Below are 23,216 nucleotides of genomic sequence, written 5' to 3'. Positions count from 1 at the left end.
ACTGATATATAGTGATCTATCAACGCACAGCCCAAACCTCTGGACGTATCGGGCTGAAATTTGTCATGCAGGTAGGTGTTAGGACGTAGGCATCCGCTAAGAAAGGATTTCCTGAAATTCTTGCGGGAAAGGGGAAAAACGGGGATGCACGTACAAAGTCATGGGCGGAAGCTAGTTTATGAATAAAATCTATACTAATTGCTAATATTCTGGCTGTTGTTTGCATGTAGGTATGTTATGTATAAGGTGTATAGGTATGTTTGGAAGTACTGGTTTGAATTGAACAAATATTTTTGTGCTTGATTTTCCGTTTATCGAGGAAGGCTATAGGATATAGGCTGTAGAGTCACAGTAGGTAGATAACGACAAAAAGTGATATACCTACATATGTTGAAGTAGATATTATGCACAGAACACAGTGCATACGTCAGCTAGTATTTCGTAATTGTGGTGACCGTTGGTCAAAATCACAGGCGAAAAATTCATTTGTTTGGTATTGTCTTGGTCTGCAACTTTTGCTGGTGTGGTTTAGCCGTGAAAGCGTAACAGACAGATAGACTTTCGCATTTATATTATGATTAGGGATTGGTCAATTGGTTGGTCACTATGGCCCATGAGTCTATAAAATCTGTGGTTACGAATGTTGAAAAAAATGACAATTCTACCTAACATCTGCAGACAAGTACCAAGATCTTAGTAATCCATACTAATATGTATTATAAATGCGAAAGTAACTCTGTCTGTCTGTCTGTTACTCAATCACGCCTAAATTACTGTACCAATTTTCATGAAATTTGTTATGGAGATATTTTGATACCCGAGAAAGGACATAGGCTACTTTTTAAATCCCACGGGAACGGGAACCATGCGGGTTTTTCTTTGACTGCGCGGGCGAAGCCGCGGGCGGAAACCTAGTAACTAATAAATAATCAGTAGGTAGGTACTACACTATCATTCCTATGTTACATAATTAAATCTACATAGACTATAGAGCAAAAGATAAATCGTAAAAAAAAAACAAAAACTCAAATCTTAGCTCATTAGGTATATATTAGTTTAGCTTCAAAGATTGTCCTCATTTATGTGGAAAATTTTCCATTACCAAATAAAATATGTTATGATCTTAGAGTTAGAGTTATACAATGTTTTAAATATATGAGCTTTATGTAAAAGTGTCCAAATTTAGATGTTTTGTCCTTGTCATAGAAGTGCTACTTTGGTATTGAATGAACATGATGTAACATACCTTCTGTAAGAAATGGACACTAATTTTTAATAATAATTTTTGAATTTGATTATTGAAAAAATTAAACATTAAAAAAATCCATCTTTATTCATTAGAATGAATGTGCATGTGTATTATATTTTCTTGTTCAAAAGTACCTACATAAATTCATCGCATTGTAAGTGACAAATGTTGCCGCTTGATTGTATATTCCCAAATTCATGGAAATTGAAACTTAGTACATACAAAAATAACATATACCTAAAGTAAGATTATTGAACTACCACGCAATACAGACACAAACATCCGTCAACAACGTCCTGAATGGTCGATATGCGAGCAATGCGATTGGTCCACTTCCTACGCACGCTCCCGCCATAATATTCATAAATAAATCAAACTGTACAAATGACACGAGCTAAAAACGCAGTGAAAGGCATGTTATTATGCGATAGTTACATCATATAACCGGCCACTGTTAACTGGGACATTCCGAGCTGCTTACCCAAAATATTGAGAAATATTGACATTAGGTACAACCTGACATAAGATGTTTTATAGATAAATCATAGGCTATCGTGGAAAATAACTTTATCTGTATACTACTATTAAGTTGGCTACATTTTTACTGTGTGGTTACGACAGAGAGCGTTCGATGTGAAGACTAGTAGAGTTTATACCTGTGAAAAGCCTCCTTATAGAAAAGTCCCATTATATAAACAGATCGAAACTATCTCTTCCATAACACATAAAAAGGAAGCTATCGATGATGTCATAAAATATCCAACTCTACCAATAATTACCTAATTTGCTTAATTTTCCTGAATTAGAGCTGGTTTAATTTTATTTATAGGTCTACTAAATATCTCTGCTTTTTCTGCCTCTTAGTAGGCTGTACCTAGTAAAGTTACTTTAAGATTTTGAGGAGGGCAACACTTTGTTTTCGGAAACGAAACAATACATTACTTCTTTGTGTTCATGAAAGCATTAATAAGTAAATACGTTTATAATCTTCTTATATATAAAAATGAATCGCAAAATGTGTTGGTAAGCGCATAACTCGAGAACGGCTGAACCGATTTCGATATTTTTTTTTTTTATTATATTCCTTGAAGTACGAGGATGGTTCTTATGTAGAGAAAACGTAAACATGTACCACGGGCGAAGCCGGGGCGGACCGCTAGTACGTTTATAAATATAGCATGTGGAACATTATCTTGCTTGTTTCCATCTCATAAGATATGCGCAAGTTGTCTGCATGCCTGAGGTCGTCTAACCGCAACGCCAGTAATGCAATCTGCATTCTGCAATTTTATGCCTACCAGAAAGGCAAATACTTGTCTTATGTTGGTAAAGTGTGCCTATATGAATTAACGATGTTATAATGTGGTGCTACCAACTTAAAAACATGTTTATTATCATTCGGAAAATATTTAAAATCATCTATATTCGAGCTCATAATATTATGCTTTGACATAATATAGAGTACAGACCTACAATAAGTTAACTTACAGTTTAAAATTCAAATAAGTTTAGTCATGAGTGTGGAAGTGTATTATTTAAAAAAAAAAAAAAATTAGGGCGCGTTATTATTCATAAACCATCGAGCAACAATTCGCGAGGAATGTCATTCCTCTATGCCCGGAAGTCGAATGCCATAAAGATACAACTACGATTTCCTGTTTGACTTCAGCATTATTTATATAAGCCTATACTTCAGTATGCAAATTGAAAACCTGACAAACACGTTAATTGCAGTTTCTCAAAGTGTTCTCTATTTTTTCTTAGATTATTACAATTTTTAATCCATAATTACAAACTACATAATGTTACCTGTTACAAGCTTACGTTATGCACTGAATAAATAATGTTATAAAAACTATACCTATGACTATGTTTATTTTGAAGCTGTGAGATTTTTCGTACATAATTTATCTTTAATTTTCAAACTAAAATTCTAAAATATTTTATACAACTGGTCTTCTTTTTGAATAGTCGTGTTTGTTACAAAGTTTACCAGTTTTTCTGTTGCTATAACATTCCATAGATTTTTATCTTCCATTTATTAATGAAAGCTACACGTATACAAAATTCAAGGCTGTAGAGTTTAGGATCTATGAACAAACATACTAAAATTTTTAACTGAGGTTCTCATAAACGATACGACTTATACGATGATACTTATTGGTGCTAAGTTGAATTCTAAAAATGTTTTCCAAATTGAGTTTCTCAATTGGGAAAGATTTTTTATAAGCTCTAATAGTAAGCGAGTCACTCATAAACAAATTTTAACTTTTGAAAGTCACAAAACAGGATTTTTATTATACTGAATGTTCTGTTGTTCCTTGTGTTCTTGAATACATAAGTTTTAAAACAAACACCAACAACCATATAGGGTTATATTTAACAAAAAATGAAGAAACTTTTTTTAAAGAACAAGGTGTGAATGGAGTTTCGAAATATGTACCTAATAATATGTAAAATAATAAATAAATAACACTCATGAAGCGGCCTTGCATGATTCAACTAAAAGGGTAAAAAATTTCCTCTTGCGTCTTAATTATCATTCATTTGGTATACACGGACATATTAAATGAGAATATTTCATTAAAATAGGGCTGTCAAAAGTGAAACTTTTTAATTTAATGCAATATTCCATATGAATACATATTAAGTATATCATTATATTTTCGTGTCACGTGTTATGTCATATCATAAGAATGTTAAGAAGTTTGGTTGTTTGTCGGTTTGTAAATGAAAATCTGAAAAAAATACTTAAGATTTTTAAAATGCATTCATTCAAGATTTAATTATTAAGTCACATAATACATTATGGAATCAAATTTTTACCCCGCGGTCTACCCGGGACCCGGGTAGAGCCGGGGTAAACGGCTAGTACTTAATAGGGTTGTCAAAAACAAAATCCTAATGCAATTACTAATATAAGACGTTTCTGCGTATGCATAAATCTTATATCTTATATATAAAAATGAATCGCAAAATGTGTTGGTAAGCGCATAACTCGAGAACGGCTGAACCGATTTCGATAATTCTTTTTTTATTATATTCCTTGAAGTACGAGGATGGTTTTTATGTAGAGAAAACGTAAATATGTACCACGGGCGAAGCCGGGGCGGACCGCTAGTTAGAAATATTTGTGGTTTATAAGGTACTTAAAGTCTTTTTATTAAGTACCCACTAATTCTTTGATTGTAAATCTAAATTGGTTTACGAAAAGTATGAAAACGGCAAAAATACTAAGTAAATTAACGTTTTTTTTCATGATTGCTGCTCATTATATTACCGATCTTGATTTATAGTGACCTCAAATGTAGGTCAATCTATATAATATGGTAGTTTTGTTATTTATAATTACTATATTGTAATATAAAATAAAATAAAATAAAATAAATTGCAATTTTATTTTATATTGTAATATACCTAATTATAAATTCAAATTATTTATTTATGTAATTCTTTATTTGAATAAACGTTGTAAACAAGATTAAAGTAAGTAAGTAATATAATTAACAAAGTTATTAATTCAAAAATTTATCTCATGTTGCAAAAAATGAAATGAATTATTATATGATATATCCAAAAACATTACGTTTACGTCACAGTTTTTTCATAATACAATGTCATGAAGTTAATTTAATCTATATACTTAACTAGCGACCCGCCCCGGCTTCGCACGGGTGCAATGCTGATACTAAATACACTACAGAAAAACTGTGAACGTTGTGTATAAAAACATAGCGGCCCGCTCCGGCTTCGCACGGGTATAAAATATATAGCCGGGCGGCCGGCCGGTACCGCCGCAAACGCTACGTCCTGCAATTTTTAAATCTGTAATATCTTCGAAAATATTCACTTAAATAATACGGTGTAAAGGTTTAATTGGTTAAGAATTAATGCTGTATGGGTTAAAATCGCATCGAAAATTAGCCATTATTTGTCGTAAAAAGTAAATGACAAAAAAAAGTTATTGTGGGTTATCCATAAGAGATAGACATATACCATCGCGGACTTTTCTGTAGACCATTTCAATGTGTATAATACTTAAAACATTATTTTGATAAAACTCGTGGGGCTCAGCCTGCGTTTGCAATGTAAGCGGAAAAAATGTAATTTTTTACGACATCACATTGGAAACCTCAAAAATAACAGTACTTCTCCACTATTTAATGGATGTTATTATACATATAAACCTTCCTCTTGAATCACTCTATCTATTAAAAAAAACCGCATCAAAATCCGTTGCGTAGTTTCAAAGATTTAAGCGTACAAAGGGACATAGGGACATAGGGACAGGGAAAGCGACTTTGTTTTATACTATGTAGTGATACTAGGTATAAAGATGAAGATATTGTTTGTTTGTTTGTTTGAACGCGCTAATCTCACGAACTACTGGTCCGATTTGAAAAATTCTTTCGGTGTTAGATAGCCCATTTATCGAGGAAGATTATAAGGCTATATATCATCGCTCTAAGACCAAAAGGAGCGGAGCAATGCGGGTAAAACCGCAGGGCATAGCTAGTATTTAATAATGTAAATTTGATACAAAAAATAATTAATAGTTTACAATATAGAAATATATTTATTCATCCCTGAAGGAAAAGCTAGATATTATACTATATAAAAAGTAAAATGGTAATTGGCACTAATGCCAATGTAATTATTTTTATAAAATTTTAATTATGTATAAACTGTGTAGTGACAGCCCTATAAAAGCAGATGACCATTGGCATTTAGTGGTTTGCCTTAACTCGACCTCATGGAGTTAATTTTGACGAGGTCTCGTAAATCGAAAACTGGTCCAGTAGTGGGTCATAATAATTCTGACATAAACAAATTACTCATGGTTTTCCCTTCCTTATTTTTATGTATGTAATTGGTAATTTCATCAATTGATTTAAAGAAATGAGAATAATGTAAGATGGATCTGTATAATTTATGGTTAAGTATCTGAATTTTCCTGTGAAAATTTGTATAATTTGATAATAATAAAAAAAATATCGGTACGTATCCCGTATCGGTATCTTTATCGATATCCAACTCTAGTATAAACTATACTTACTTACTTACTAGAGTGGCGCAGGGACCCAAAGTGAGTCTTGGCCTCCGACAATAAGAGCCTCCATTTGACTCTATCCTGCGCCATCTCTTGCCAGTTTTCAATCTGGAGGCTGCGCAGGTCTTTGGCAATTTCGTCTTTCCAGCGGTACCTGGGACGTCCAACCGGACGGCGTCCAGATGGCTGTCCCAGGTACGCTCGTTTCGCTGCTCGATCTTCCCCCATTCTTTCCACATGGCCGAGCCATCGGAGTCTTTGGGCTTTAATCTCACCTATGACGTTTGGCTCCGCCATTAGATCTTGAAGTTCTAGGTTTTTCCTCCTCCTCCAAACCCCTTCTTCTGTCAGCACTGGCCCAAACATCTTTCTTAGGATCTTTCTTTCAGTAACTAGGAGCTTGTCTTCTTCTTTTTGTGTCAGTGTCCAAGTCTCGCAGTCATACATTAAGATAGGTCTTATTATAGTTTTATAGATAAGGATTTTTGTGCGCCTGCTGAGGATTTTCGACACCAAGTATAAACTATAAGCACAGATATTAAGCTTTAAGCTTTTGGTAGGTACAGCTAGAATTTTCTTAACGTAAATTGAAAATACTTCGTGTTCCCATATAATTTCCAACAATTTATCTATTTGGCTTATTTCCAAAAGTAGAATATACAGGCCACATGTATCCTAGAAGAGGTCGTCTAACCGCAAAATAATATGACAACTATCTTACACATCTATACTAATATAATAAGGCTGAAGAGTTTGTTTGATTGAAAGCGCTAATCTCAGGAACTACTGGTCCGATTTGAAAAAATATTTTGGTGTTAGATAGCTCATTTATTGAGGAAGGCTATAGGCTATAATATAACATCACGCTAACACCAACAGGAGAGGAGCCACGAGGGTGAAACCGCGCGGCGCAGCTAGTTCTTAATAATTATTAAGTACAGCCTTTGTTTCTGCGGAAAACCCCAATAGTCATTATATAGAAGTATTAAATCAATAGGTACATAATTAGCTCCACCTTCTATATTGTTATACTAGCTGTGTCCCGCGGTTTTACCCGCATTGCTCCGCTCTTGTTGGTCTTAGCGTGATGATATATTATAATGCCTAATGCCTATAGTCTTCATCGATAAATGGACTATCTAATAGTGATATCAATACTCAAACCAAATCTGTTGTTCCTTCGAGATTAACCCGTTCGAGTAAAAAAGTAAACTCTACAGCTCTATAATATTAGTATCGGATAGATATATATTTTTCTACCGAAAGAAAGAAAGCTACATACTACATGCTAATACATTTAGCACAGTAGGTAAGGGTATGGTGAAGCTTTGGAACGATCAACCACCTGCGGTGTTCCTAAACAATTACGACCTTTAAAAAAAAAGGCTCTATTCTAAATGTCGTTAAAAGGCCGGCAAAGTACAAACATCACCAGTGTTGTTAGTTTTAATGGATTGCCACTTAAGATCGGGTGGCCTTACTTGTTTGCTAACTCTACCATTAAAAATGTATCCTGGTTATGCTCCTATCCTTAATTCCTTAATTACTACATTTACATATATAAGCTACATCCCGCTGTCTGTCTATCTCGATGTATGCTTAGTTCTTTTAAACTACGCAACGGTTATTGATTTGTTTTTTTTTTTTTATAGATTGAGTGGTTCATAGGACGGTTTTTGTTTATAGTTTTAGACAAAACAGGCGAAGCTGTGGGAAAGCTGTTTTAATTAAAATTCAATTTACGTTACCTATAGTTTTTGTGATGTTTGTTTGAACGCGATTCATTTAATAATATGCAACCTACGTTAAATTTCAAATAGAAGATCGAATTTCGACCACTATTTTTAAAAAATACTCTAAATTCTCTACTCTTTTGTAAAATATTTTCCATTCAAATCATCCCTTTTAATGTAAATATTTCTAGATATTCTTAAAGGTAGATAAAAACACAATGCACAACAACACAGTGTGCATAATTACATTTGCTACTCGTGCTGTGAATGCAAAAAATGTGTTTTCTAAACAAAGATGACCTTATTCTATTGTCGTTATGTTTTTCCTTATTAACGATAAAGTAATAATTATAGTTTAAATGAAACACGTGCGGAAAGCAAGATTTATGAGGATTTACACAATAAATATTATAATACTGTATACTAGGCATTCGCCCCGGCTTCACCCATTTTCGGTTCTGATAAATAGAATTTATGTTGCTAAGAATTAAAAAATATCTTTGTGTCAAAGGTGGAACCTATTAGTACATAAGCAATATTATTAGTAAGAAAATAAGCTATTATATACAGTGCTTTCCGGTTAAATAATAAAAAATAATTTTTATTTCATTACATTGATTAGCATTTGTTATTTAAAAGATGTAATAGTTGTGGTAAATAAAACTAATTATTACACTTGAGTGTTTTTAATTTATGACACGATGCGACTAGAGAATTATATTCTACGTTTTGTTAAACTTGTAAATGTTAGTAGTTCCATTATTTGTCTATGGTAGTTCTAAGGTATAAACATGTTGTGTGGTTTTATGAAAGCACGGTAAAAGTGAAACTGTTCGAACGGTTCCGAACACTGTGACGGTCGGCTGCCGAGTAGGTATACCTACTCGGCAGCCGCGATACACGCGACATGCGCTACACAGACCAAACAGTTTGAGACGATGTAATAAAAGTTTCACTTTAATAAAATAATTTGTACAACTATTAAAGTGTTAAATAAAGTTAATCTTAATCTTAGACTTTAGAAATAAGCCATGAAAGTTTGTCTATGTACTTGTGAAGCATAATGCGTAGTCGCTGGCTTTTAGTAGAGTTAATAAGGAAGCTATATAAAGAGCTATGTCTTAAACATTTAAATCTGCACTTAACACACATAATAGCCAAGGAGAAAAAATATGTACATCATTGTATATTAGGTTTAGTAAACTGCTATGTTTAATAAATCAGTGACATGGAAAAAACCCAGACTAAATCACATAAAATAGGTTAACAGCAAATATTTGTCTGGAATTGTAACCCCTTCTTCTAATTTTTGCTCTATATTTATTCTGTATTTCAATAATGTAAATTATCTGTAATTATTTAAGTACATAATAATGTCTGTTGCAATTTGCATATAATTATGTACTTAGCTGAAAGCTCGGCATATTAGAGGTCGCATAAACACACATGGTCTTACCAGAAAACAATTTAAACACAGTCTAACTTTAAACCAGGGATCTGTCACTTTAATAGTTGTCTAGACAGTGTCTGTCTTACCACAAAAAACTTTAGACAGGATTTAACTTTAAGCGCGGGTTCCCTTTTAAATCTGGTTTTGTCATATTTCACATAGACAACTATTAAGGTGGCAGATCCCTGGTTTAAAGTTAGACAGTGTTTAAATTGTTTTCTGGTAAGACCAACAATCTCTATGACCTAACTTCAATACACCAATATTTTCCGTCAATATATTTTAGAGCATATATTTAATTTATATTTTACTTTTTTCAGATATGGCAGCTCCGAATCATGTGCGATCGGACAGATTGCGGCAAATGTTCAGCTGGACGACAGGGTGAGGATTATTAAAAAATAAAAATTTAAAAACAATGAACATGAGATTTTTTTTCATTGGTATAAGTTATAAACAGTGTTAAAAAGCTGAATTGTTTTTTTTTATTTCGTATATATAGTCTCTATCTTAAAGGTCAAAAAAGAATCAAAGATGAAATTTCATTTCTCAAAGTATTTGTAGTTATCTATGTACCTATCACAAATAATAAAATATTATGGGTATCTATAAATATTATTATGTTAAATCTATCTATACTATAATAATATAAAGCTGAAGAGTTTGTTTGTTTGAACGCGCTAATCTCAGGAACTACTGGTCCGATTTGAAAAATTATTTCGGTGTTAGATAGCCCATTTATCGAGGATGACTATAGGACCGGAGCCACGCGGGTGAAACCGCGGGGCACAGCTAGTAATAAATGTAGAGCAAACTTAATAGCAAGGCTAAGACAAATATAATTGTTTAAAAAGTCAAAATAAAAGTCGTATGAAGCCGCTTATAGATTCAATAAATATTTATAACTAGCGGTCCGCCCCGGCTTCGCCCGTGGTACATGTTTACGTTTTCTCTACATAAGAACCATCCTCGTACTTCAAGGAATATAATAAAAAAAGAATTATCGAAATCGGTTCAGCCGTTCTCGAGTTATGCGCTTACCAACACATTTTGCGATTCATTTTTATATATAAGAAGAAAGATTATGTAGAGCCATAATCGATATTTGATATGATGCAAGGTGTTATGAGATGTTGATCTTCATGTGTTACTCATGACGTAAGAGCTACTTTCCCGTGCAGACACACGCCCATCACCAACCCACTTTATAGTGAGTCGTGCACGCGATTTTCAACCTTGTTGAATTTATTTTCTTTTCATACAAAGCTATCGATACATTTATTATTCTACGGTTTTAGTTCGCACTTTGATTTTGGAATAAGCGCCATCTATCGGACACCGTTGAGATTGGTATCAGCGCCATCTCTTTTTGTTAATTGATAATACTTGCTAGTCATTTTATACTAATGCTATTTAATATTTGCATATATTAATAGATGGCGCTGTATAAAACTTTAATGATTCAATTTTTTTATATCCATACTTTAATATTATAATTTATAAATGCGAAAGTAACTCTGTCTGTCTGTCTGTTACTCAATCACGCCTAAACTACTGAACCAATTTGCATGAAATTTGGTATGGAGATATTTTGATACCCGAGAAAGGACATGGCTACCTTTTATTGCGAAATATGTACCACGGGCGAAGCTGGGGCGGACCTCTAGTATTTAATAAAGCATACGTATATGAGAATAGTAGGAAATAATTAACAGTTATTTACATAAATATGAAAGGTTTCCTATGTCGACATAGCAAGTAGCAACCTTAATAAATCAAAATAAATAACTAAGTGAATGGATATACTACAATGAAAATAATTAAATTTTTGTTCGTGTTATATTTGTTTGTTGTACATATTTATTAACCTACATTAAATTCTAAACTTCTACAAAACAATTTGATTGTGCATCAATGAAGATTTAAAATTGAATTTAAAATCAATGAAGTATTCCAATAGGGTGGAACTGGAAGTTGGAACTTCCCTTTTACTCCGTCATTGCTTATCTGCTGATCAAGGGCCAAGGCCTATTGTATAAGATGAATTACCATACTTAAAGTGCGAAATACGGGGTACGATACGATGTACCCAGTGATTATTTTGGATCTGCAATAATGCCATATAAATAAATGCCAAGAAGTCTGCTTTCGACACACTTGACCTGTCGTTCACCTTTTATTTCCTCTACGATTAAATACCCATATGTCGTACGGATGTCGGAAATTATTTATAATATTTGAGACGCGTAACTCGGAAGGTATGATTGGGTAGTTGAGTTTTTGCTAAAGTTTTGACATAAATCTAATATAAAACATTATCCCTGTTTTCCTTGTCACGCTATCTTTAAAATCAGTAGTAAGTTACCTACTTACCTATTTGTTTTTTTTTGCTATTTACTATGTTGACTGACATCCAGAAAATATTGTGTTTTTCTAAGGTCAGCCGTTTACGTTATTGTTATGCATTTAAAAAAAATGTTTTTATGAAGGTATATTTTTGCGTTGGGTGGTTTCCACAGCAAAAGCAACGGAAATTTTTAATTAGCGATCAAATCACCTAGGCGCGGTGCAGAATGTAATGTAAAAAAAATTAAAGCACATAATGTAAAATCAACATTTCATTTAATAAAAATATTTCAAAATATTACCTGTATTTTGAAATCTTCTAGTTATATATAAAAATGAATCGCAAAATGTGTTGGTAAGCGCATAACTCGAGAACGGCTGAACCGATTTCGATAATTCTTTTTTTATTATATTCCTTGAAGTACGAGGATGGTTCTTATGTAGAGAAAACGTAAACATGTACCACGGGCGAAGCCGGGGCGGACCGCTAGTATTTTTATAAAATGAAATGTTGATTTTACATTATGTTCAAAGTATTTTACAGAAAGGTTTATCAAGACACCAAACACACTTGTAAAAGATAATAATAATTAATAATATAATGTTATCCATATTGATTGTTATTAACGTGCGTTAGTAAAATAAAAATGACAAACACCTAAAAAAAGCTTCCTGCTCTCTACGCACCTAAGATTTATTATTTCCAATTTCAAACAGCCTTCTCCAAAATCTTAATGAAGTTTCCTCCATAAGAAGCCTCGGAGGCTGTCAAATAACTCGTTTTCATTGGACTCTGCCCTCTGAGTCAAGGCATTGACTTAAGAAATCTTCCGTATGACGGAGAAAAAAAATTCATTACAATATTTTGTAAAAACGAAACGCTAATGATAGTTGTTCTTGAATAAAATTTCATATTTCAAGTCGATTTGGTCGCTGGTGACTGAATGGTAAATCGAAATGAATTGGCAGATATTGTGAATAAAAAGATACATCGCTATGGAAGTCACTAGAAAATACTATGTAATCGCCCCAGCTTCGCCAGGGATAAATCATCTTGATAAGCTGTACCGTTATCAAAATTGTTCTAAAAACCAGATAATATGAATTAATTTCATATATGCATACAATTTCATTAATTCAATTTGGAAAATCGCTGTTGTAAAAGAATCGATTGAGCTAGTTTTGCGTAGTATAAAATAGATGGCGTTGTAATACATATACCGAACTATTTACTATAATTTGTATACGTACTATATTATTATTAGTCTGTGCTATAATTAATTAGGTAAAAGTAGTATAACGAAGTTATTTTTTATTTCCAAATTATCTCAATTTATTTTTATAGAGGTTAAAAATTTATAAAAAAGATATCGTTGTCATTGGTATTAATTTTTAAAGTCATGTCGGAATCAAGGCAAAAATAAAATTATGGAACGTTTAAAAAATTATGTTCTATCAATTGCGTTGCGCTTCGTGGAAAAAAATCCATAATATGTTCAAGTTCTAGATTTTATAATTCTCTTGATGACTCTAACTTGGTGAAACTCTCTAACTAGTATTTTTCTCATCTTTCTAAACAACAAAACAATATCTAACTCAATTAGGTCCCCTTAATACAGGTTATACCTAGTAAGGGGGCCTGAACCCCAATCCAATATGTCAAACTTATGTATGAATTCAAATAAAGATTTTTTTTTTATTATTATTAGGACTTTATTATTTTGGCCAGATACAATAATTAATCGTATTATAATATATAATACCTATATGTTTACCTTTATTTAATTTCAACTAGTATTAGAAACAGTAGTTTTAGTAGTAGGTTAGTAAATTACAACATTGTATTGCTATGAAATAACTAATCTAGTTTTTGTAATAATATAGTACCTATTATATTATCTGTAGTAATAATAATAATGTAAGGTTTAATTTGACTGGATTGTAATACAACGATCTTAGTACAAAGCAACATATTTTCATAGTAAAGCCGAATGTTTTACGCTTTCTTCTGATTACGTGTAACGTGCAAGATTTCATTCAATCTGATACATATCAGTTATATAAGTCATTTCGAAAACTCTAGTTTATTTGTAACGTGGTCAAGCATTTGTATAACAAACTGCGTTCAAAAACCGTTGTTTCATAAATGATTAGCAGAAAGGTCGTTGGCTTCTTTAATGTGTTTTATCGTAATATAATTTAAAACGGCTATGAGAAAAGCTTTGTAATAAATATCAATTTTAGACGTTGCCTGATACATTGCAATTCAGAAAAATTAAACAGATTAATTAACCTGTTTTTGAAGTTCCATTAGAACTAAATGTAACGGCTTACCTTTGGGTTTAATCGGACTGAAAAAAAAACTAAATAAATAAAATGGTCTTTATTTGGTTCTCACAACATTAAAAGGTTACAAAAACTTAGTAATACTACACAATGTACAGTAGAAGATAACGTTGTGAGAAACTGGTGCCTGAAATAGACTACATAGAAGTCTGAAAAGGAGAGAAAAGCTCATGCTTTTATCTATTTCAACCAAAGAGTAATCCTTTCTCATATTTCAACTAGCATTCGTTTCAGTTTGATATTTGGGTATGGCTCTATCTCATTTTAGCTTCTAGATAGAGCTAGATACTAAAAATATCCTCATTTTCAATACCTACCTCAATAGGTACCTTACACATATCAGCATCACTACGTTTCACTACATAGTATAAAACAAAGTCGCTTTCTCTGTCCCTATGTCCCTATATGTATGCTTAAATCTTTAAAACTACGCAACGGATTTTGATGCGGTTTTTTAATAGATAGAGTGATTCAAGAGGAAGGTTTTAGTATATAATTTATTATGTTTTAGACAAAGCGGGCGAAGCCGCGGGCGGAAAGCTAGTTGTCTATAAATAAAAATGGATTATTTATATAATACATAAAACATGGACGATTATACATGCAGATGAAAAAAAAACATAAAATGCGAATTTATACATGAGAATGTATTGTATACGGTTATTACGTGGTAAAAAATGTACATAAATAAATAGTTGGGATTGTATACTCATTTGATGTTATCTATGGCGCAGTGGTTATGGCTCTAAGTCTAGCGCAAGTGACAGGTTCGATTTAAAACGCTTATTGAATTAATAAGAAAATGTAAATGATATAAGATTATATTCTACTACCTACTGTGTGTTCTCTTATATGCACTATTATATTTTTGCCTTCACAACTTAGTAGGTACTATTATTACAACAGTTTTGAGTGAATAGTATTGTATTCATATAAATAAGTATTACCGAAGCGAATGGTATCTCGACATATATCCAATCACATATAATAAAAATAATATGGAAATAAAAGTATTCGTTAAGACTTGTTAATAGAGAATAGATTTCATAAAAGTCAGCAAAGTTTCAAATCGTTTCGACGAATTTGCTTACAAACACTGTTTCAGAAAAATTTATAATTTACTAGCGGTCCGCCCCGGCTTCGCCCGTGGTACATGTTTACGTTTTCTCTGCATAAGAACCATCCTTGTACTTCAAGGAATATAATAAAAAAAGAATTATCGAAATCGGTTCAGCCGTTCTCGAGTTATGCGCTTACCAACACATTTTGCGATTCATTCTTATATATAAGACTAGCTGCGCTCCGGGGTTTTACCCGCGTGGCTCCTCTCCTGTTGGTCTTAGCGTGATTATATGCCTCTAGCCTTCCTCGATGAATGGGCTATCTAACACCGAAAGAATTTTTCAAATCGGACCAGTTGTTCCTAAGATAAGCGCTTTCAAACAAACAAACTCTTCAGCTTTATGATATTAGTATAGATTATAGGTAGGTACAGATAATAATAATATTTTGAGTTTCTGCAACGTTACAGACGCAAAGAAAAATAAAAATCCAAAAGACAAGGCGGTAATTGCAATATATACCTACCTACCTTCTTTTGATTGTGCAAAAATGTCAGACCATTTTCAACATTGGTCTTTATGGTTGAAATTCTTCAATAATATCAGTAACATTTAGATCAGGAAGTTATAGTCCCTGTCTCGCTTTGTTTCGCAGTCGCATCCTATAAATATATGCACATAGGTATATTGTTTCACAATATTTTACAATAATTAGTATCTGCTTTGGATAAAACCAGAGGCATCTTTCGTCTTTCATAACGAAAGCTATGAACATATATATTACATTAACAATTAACTTTAAGTTGGGAGAAATTCAAATAAAAAGCAAACAAAATAAAAAGTATTTGAAAAGGCTTAATTCAGTCGAATTTAATTTCGTTTCCTTGAAAAACTCTGACGCTCGATATAAAATCGCTAACCACTGCATCTCAGGCGAAAGACCTACTACAAAAAGTGTAAAATTTTATGTGTCAAATAATATACAAGCGTCAAGCATGTTTGTATGTTGACCGTATGACGCAGGCTTTACGTCAAAGAACAGGTTTTGGCGCGAAATAACGACGTTATTAGATATCTCACAAATATCGGGATATCCAGATCCTTGAATATGGACTGTTATTTTCTGAAGTTGTTTTCTTATTTGGATCCTCCGTCAACGAATTTTCTAGAAGGATTGTTTGTGGGAAATTTTAGCTACAAACGTGTGATTCATATAACTAACATATTATACACAATATTCAGGGAATAGTAAACTATTCTTGGTAATACGATATACAGGGTGTCCCACTGTTGGTATACTAAGCTCAAAGGAGGTTATAGTTTTGCATACGCTGAGTACGTAAAAAATACTCATAAAATTCCAGACGCAGTTTTTTTTCAAATAGATGAATTCTTAAAACTCTATGTGTACACCCCTAACAAGCAACCCGCTCAACTTGGCCACCCTCACGTGGGCTATCGTTAAAGATTATGTTTTCATAGACAAAATGCTCACATAAGCAAAGCGGTATATGCAGGCTGCGCGAAGCTAGAGAAGAAAACATGGATTTTCAGGAAAAAAATTAGCAAAAAATTTTTGATGTTATTTTGTTGTTTAAGTATTTTTTACGTGATCAGTGTATGCAAAACTACAAGTCCCTTCGCGCTTAGTATACCAATAGTGGGACACCCTGTATAGTAACTTATTTCTTAAAACCTTTTTGTGGTAAAAAACTATGTTATTATTTACTTAGTACCTACCTACATATTTTCTACTGTCCGAATTAATATTTTCCTCTTTTCGTTAGTGGAGAAATTATTGATACAGCAATAATTATGAATTAAGAAGCGGGCATCTTACATCTATCAATTATATGTAAGATGCCCGCTTCTTAATTCTTAACCTACGATATTATTAATAAATTCTTAACGACTGTTACTAAAAATTAAAAACCAGAAACAGCTTTTTTATAAAACTAATTGTACAAACTTGGATTTTGAATTTTAAACAGAGGCTTTGAACCTTAAGGTGTCCAGTTTTTTATTTTTATAGATATTCTAGTTGCTATAGTTGTCCTTGTGAGTCGAGTCTCAGGTGCGAACTTCGCTCCGTGATTTACGTGTTTTAGATCACAGTATTATATACCATAGAGACAGGTAATATGTATTATGGAAAATTATCTATGTGACAGCTTAAACTGGACAATTAAAAAATATTGTCTTCCTGTTGGATGGTAATGACAATTTTAAAATATGTTATTATTGTTAATTGTTTGTTGATTATTATTATTAATAGAAGCATGGGATTGTAAGTGGTTGTTAGTAATATCCAGAAAAATAACAAAATATTTAAGAGTGTAGGTGTAAATATCAAGTAGAGAATAATCTCGTAATCATCTAATAATCTAATAATCAAAAAATCTTTACAAAAAGATTTTTTTCCGTTCATTTGTTATCCATGAATATAATATGTATCTACATTTATATTATGAAATTATTAGAAACTAGCTTTCCGCCCGCGACTTCGCCCGCGTTTTCAAAGAAAAACCCGTTCCCGTAGGATTTCCGGGATAAAACCTATCCTATGTCCTTTCTCGGGTATCAAAATATCTCTATACCAAATTTCATGCAAATTGGTTCAGTAGTTAAGGCGTGATTGAGTAACAGACAGACAGACAGAGTTACTTTCGCATTTATAATATTAGTATGGATTATGAATCATTTGTTTGTTTATTGACATTTTACGTCTTAACTACTAAAGTAATATCCATGAATTGGTGCTCTATCAGAGATACAGCTCTATCTTTCTCAACATCAAAAGAAATGTGAGCTCGTAAAGAACCAAGAAAAACCTTGTTAATGTAATTCTTTTTTCATGTGGAGAATACATCTATATGTGTACATGTATATGTGTACATTGTATATGTGTACATGTATGGCCAAGGCCTATGTAAATGCATTCTCCATTTAATGAAATCCTAAGTACGTGTAAGTATGGCATTGTTTTTTAAATTGTTGTTTACGTTTAGACTTTTTCACCACAATTTCTTTCAAAACTACACAATAACAAAATAGTCAATGATTGAAACGAAAACGTAAACAAATTAAACATGTTAATGTGACATTAATGGACTTATTGAAAAGATAATAATTGTATCATTAGTGCATATGACCGTAAACCATACCGGAAGCGTTCTAATGAAATATCTTAAGTTAATGTTCTAATATAGTCATGGAAAAATTATAATACTGCGGAACGAATTAACAACAGGATTTAATCGGCAATACGGCGAAGACTGGAAACTTATGGTAAGGCCTTCTTTATAGTAAATACCGCCCACTAGTTCATGTTACGATAGCCTGAACACACTCATACAGAAATCTATTTTTGGTAGAGCTTGTAGACGTAGAGCCTAGTATCTAATCTGTGTTAGAGCGTTAAACTTGATATTGTTTCTTCGTAATGGAACTGCATTTTAGACCATTGATTTTAAAACAAACACACACACACATCACTCGTAAAAAATAGTAAGGGGATAATAGTGAAGTGAGTGTCTTTTTATTTTGAAATATACCTAGGACTCGAAACCTACTTGATATGTAGATGTATTTTTTCTAATAACAACTTAAGACAACTTGAAAAATATATTTTTGACTTCGACTATGATAAAATTTGCTTTAAAATACAAGTTATATTCTTGAACATTTTTCAATGATACACATGTATCAAAAAGGCTTGTTTATCCTGTTTTATTAGCTATTAAAACTTTGATTTTTATCACATTAGTAACAGGCCTTTTTACACTGAAAAATCTATTTATTATCTGTAAAAGATACTAAATTAGCTGGATAATCTAAAAAAAAGGTTTATTCTTTCCATATTGGTTATTTCAAGCGACTAAAATTTTGCACAGTCACCCTTAAACAATGCGAGCTTTCTCCAAAGTTTACCAAGGAAATCTCTCCTTTGAAACAAGTGCTCTAGATTTTTATTTAAAACTCTTCGTATAACATATAAGTTATGTCTCTACATAAAACTCTACCACAGCTCTACAAATTAAATCCTCAGCTACTCGAGATTCCACTAAACTCGTTAGAGTGTGTCATACGATTGTAGCAATAAAAACCCCAAGAGTTGCCGAAACAGCTTGCGTCAGCTCTACCGTAGAGACAACGACAGGTTCGGACGCAGCCAGGCAACTAGCCGCCGTCAGTCAGCTGCCGACCGCGACAAGGGACGCACGTCTACAATCGAATAATTAGAAAGTTTGAGTGTACGTGTGATAAATTGTGCTGTGTGTGTGTGTGAGTGTATGACACGACAATCGAGATGCTTATAACGTAAGTGTAATTTTATCTCGACAGGGCAAAAGGAAACTTGGCGATCAAGGTTTTTTAATTACTGTTAATTAAGGCTTTATGTCTCGACTCTACATGTCTTTGTGGAGTGCTACGTGTGTTGTAAGGCTTTCTAAATAAGACTTATTAAACCGATATATTTATCTGTAGAGACAATTGGAGTCTACTTTTTCTGTTTCTGTAAGTAAAAACAGATTTAAAGCTATTTTAAATTCAATCTGTGAGCTTGTTTGTTAATATAAATTACAAAGGACATACTTTTCAAGCCCGTTATTTACTTCGCAACAAAGATTATTTGCGCGATCAAACTGGGTTAAAATAGTTTACAGACAAGATTAAACCGAGCAAGTTCTGCGGAATTAACTATCATAACTTCAGAATCTTATGAAATATGATACCTTATGTAGATTGATTACCTAACACCATTCACTTATAAAGATAGAACCACCCGTTTCGTCTGTCCGTTTGTAAACTGGGGCCTTAGACAAAGTAACAATTACAAAACGATAACGAAGTTAGAAATCGCAAAAATGTATGGGATTGACATTAGATAGACCACGTGATCTAACGCGGCGTATGTCAATCCCATACATTTTTGCGATTTCTAACTTCGTTATCGTTTTGTTGTTGTTACTTTGTCTACAGGCCCTGGTCATGGTCAAGTGTGAGTCGCATTTTGACATGTTCCGTTTCACGCATACCTAATTGTGTGACACAATATATTTGCATCAAATCCCACCAATAAAGGTTTAGGGGTTGTTGTGCAACTAACGAACAATTATAGAGCGTTCAATTGGATTGTATTAACTGATTGATATTTTGATATTTTAATGTTAGGTTCGTGTCTATAATAATAGTGCTTCGGCGTATGTATTGGGCAATTCATAAAGCAAACTTATCGATTATTTTTATTAAAATAATGCATCATCATCATCAACTTAATTGATATTCTAATCTCATTACTTCATGGCATAATCTATCTGCATGCACAATTTGAACCACATCTTTGTTTGCTTTATTTGCAATCAGCTCTACATTTTTTACTCTATTTCACATTATTCCACAATTTATGTATAAAAAATAGAAAAAGAGGCTATTTTATGTAATAAATGCTTGAGTTTTAGGTAAAGAAACAGTAAGAACTTCAAGACATCTAACATTCAGTGTGCTCGGAACTACACTGGATGTAAATAAATTATTCGAAACGTTGAGTAAATAATCATATTATAATGAATTATTACAATATTTAAAATTCTTCAATTCCTAAACGATCTTCAGTATGTTATACCAACAAAGATTTCTCTATATATATGTATATCATCACGCTAAGACCAACAGAAGCGGAGCAATGCGGGTGAAACCGCGGAGCACAGCTAGCTATACATATAGCCCTCGCCTTCCTCGATAATTGGGCTATCAAACACCCAAAGAATATTTCAAATCGGACCAGTAGTCCCTGAGATTAGCGTGTTCAAACCAATAAACAAACAAACTCTTCAGCTTTATAATATTAGTAAAGATTTACTCAAGTTTCTGAAGGATTATATCGTGTCAAGGTGGACATACTGCATCGGATGAATGACTCAATTAAGTATATAATTGGTACCTTATATAAGTAATTATAAAATAACTAACTCATAACTGAGCTAAATCAAAGGACTATTAAAGTGGTCAATCAGGTCAACCATTTTCAAATGATACAAGGATAATAAATAATATAGTATTCATCAAAGAATATGCTAACATTTAATTGTCTAAATTTTGAATCTAAAAATCATATATCTTTACAAATAAATACATAATAAATAAATAAATCTTTAATTTATTGTGACATTGATTGTAATAAATGAGTGATAAAAACAGTCGTTTTCATATTTGAAAAATTAATACATTTGTTCGAGTCAATAGAAAAAACTGCTCAAATGTCAATCAAAAACTTATTGATTGATTTTATTTAGCAACAAAAGGTTTATAACACAAAATACACTATATACTGTTATAACAGTCCGCGCAGAGTCAGATGTAGACACTAGTTAAAATACATCTTCTTAATTTTTACTAGGTATCAGTAACTTTTGAAATTTTCAACTCTACAAAATTAATTGAAAAATTGCAAATCATCAAATAAAATATAAAAAGTCATGTACACATATAATTATCTTTTAAACAATTTCTCATAAGTTTTAAACAATAGTGTAATTTGCCTTGGTATCTAGTAAATGAAGGTAATTTGTAATTCCCATACGGTATAAACGAATACCTATTTTGTATTTAAACTTGTATATATAATATTATGTCTCTTGATTTTTTTCTTTAATTTTTATAAAGCGTTCTGAAACCGGTATTATAGTTATTATCTCGCCATTCGCAACGGTTAAAAATAAAACCTATATCGTTGACAATTTACATGATGGATATAAAAATATTGTTTTCTTCCTCAAAGTAAATTTTTGTTAAGTCACTATACTTAAGTGTATAACGTAGATAAATTCAAGTTAATTCCTTTGAAAACACAAAAACAATAGTAAATCTTTTAAAATGGTATTTATTATTTACGTAATTATATTTGTATAAAAATATATAAAACAAAATATGTATTCTCATCACCTATCTTATTTATAATTACCAACTACCAAGTATGAGTCATACACCTTTATTTAAAGTTTTAATTAAGTAGTTCTAATTTTAATCAAAAATTCCGCATTTTCAAACCCATATCTTTTATTATGTTCATATAAATTCAAAGCACAAACATTAAATACTTCCACATACCATTTGTTAAACCCTCAATATTATTTGCAAAATAAATTTTGACTCCACACATCTTAAAAATGAAATCAAGCGAAACACGATTTCAATCCAATCGCGTGTCAACACCATAAAGTATATTTTTCCGTAAACATTATCAATATTTATAAAGGTTGTTGTTCAGTGGTTGCAAGTTCATTATCTTGATTACTACATTTGTGTAATTGTTTATAAATTGAAGATCTAATTAACAGGCCTTGGTATAGTAAACAATTGAATCGTGGTTATCGATAAATTGTTATTCATTTGCATTAGGTTTTATGACGAATTTCAAGATGCTATGTTGTTTCATCACATTTGTTATGCATTATTACTAGCAACCCGCTCCGACTTCGTACGGGTGTATAATATAGGTTACATAGTGCCAGACAGACAGCGGGAAGCGACTATGTTTTTTACCACGCATTTTATACTAGACAATAATACAGTTATAGTCCAAATTTACCACATAGTGTTAGAGAACGTCAACAGAGATACTATGATATATTTATGTTAAATTATTACAAGTTACGTGCGCTTGTCAATGTTATTTATTTTTACAATAAACCCAGTGTTAAATGTCAATGCTATGATCATAAATTGTCATTGAAACAAGCAGTGCGTATTAAAATACGCACTGCGTGTTATACTTATTTTATTTACAATTATCTGAGCCAACAGATTATATCTCATAAAGGAAGAAACTGGGTTTTCAGATGACTTCCTAGTAATTAAACAAATATTTGAAATATGTAATAAATTGACGACATCTAATACCGCATTCGTGTTCGTTCTTCGCCTCGCTGTTCGCACGAATGTGTAAATGAGGCATAGAGTTTTGGAATTTGGATAAACT

At 32.2% G+C, this 23,216-nt stretch overlaps 2 protein-coding genes across 3 annotated transcripts in view; one reads left to right on the top strand and one right to left on the bottom strand.

Moving 5' to 3' along the window:
* Nucleotides 1–23,216, top strand: part of snu (ABC-type transporter snustorr) — a 75,720-nt gene that overhangs the window by 6,859 nt on the left and 45,645 nt on the right. Inside the window, exon 2 of one of the 2 annotated variants that reach the window (XM_090115607.1) lies at nt 9,803–9,866. In XM_090115607.1, coding sequence (XP_089971733.1) covers nt 9,805–9,866 — 62 coding nt within the window. In that variant the 5' untranslated portion in view covers nt 9,803–9,804. Of the gene's footprint in view, nt 1–9,802; nt 9,867–19,398; nt 19,556–23,216 lie in introns of those variants that run through there. The other variant, XM_090115608.1, reaches the window with a different exon arrangement.
* Nucleotides 6,186–6,746, bottom strand: LOC149898414 (uncharacterized). Its single transcript, XM_090115289.1, has 2 exons — nt 6,375–6,746; nt 6,186–6,203 (listed from the first exon to the last, which is right to left on the bottom strand). The coding sequence occupies exons 1-2, from the start codon at nt 6,744–6,746 to the stop codon at nt 6,186–6,188; spliced, it is 390 nt and encodes a 129-aa protein (XP_089971415.1).

The sequence above is a fragment of the Colias eurytheme genome, chromosome 23, assembly GCF_061535395.1.
Source record: "Colias eurytheme isolate Ceu_HAF_F1 chromosome 23, ilColEury1 Martin Lab GWU primary, whole genome shotgun sequence".
In the NCBI taxonomy this organism is placed as follows: Eukaryota; Metazoa; Arthropoda; class Insecta; order Lepidoptera; family Pieridae; genus Colias; species Colias eurytheme.
The sequence above is the reverse complement of the archived record's forward strand: the minus strand, read 5'-3'. Positions and strand labels throughout refer to the sequence as shown.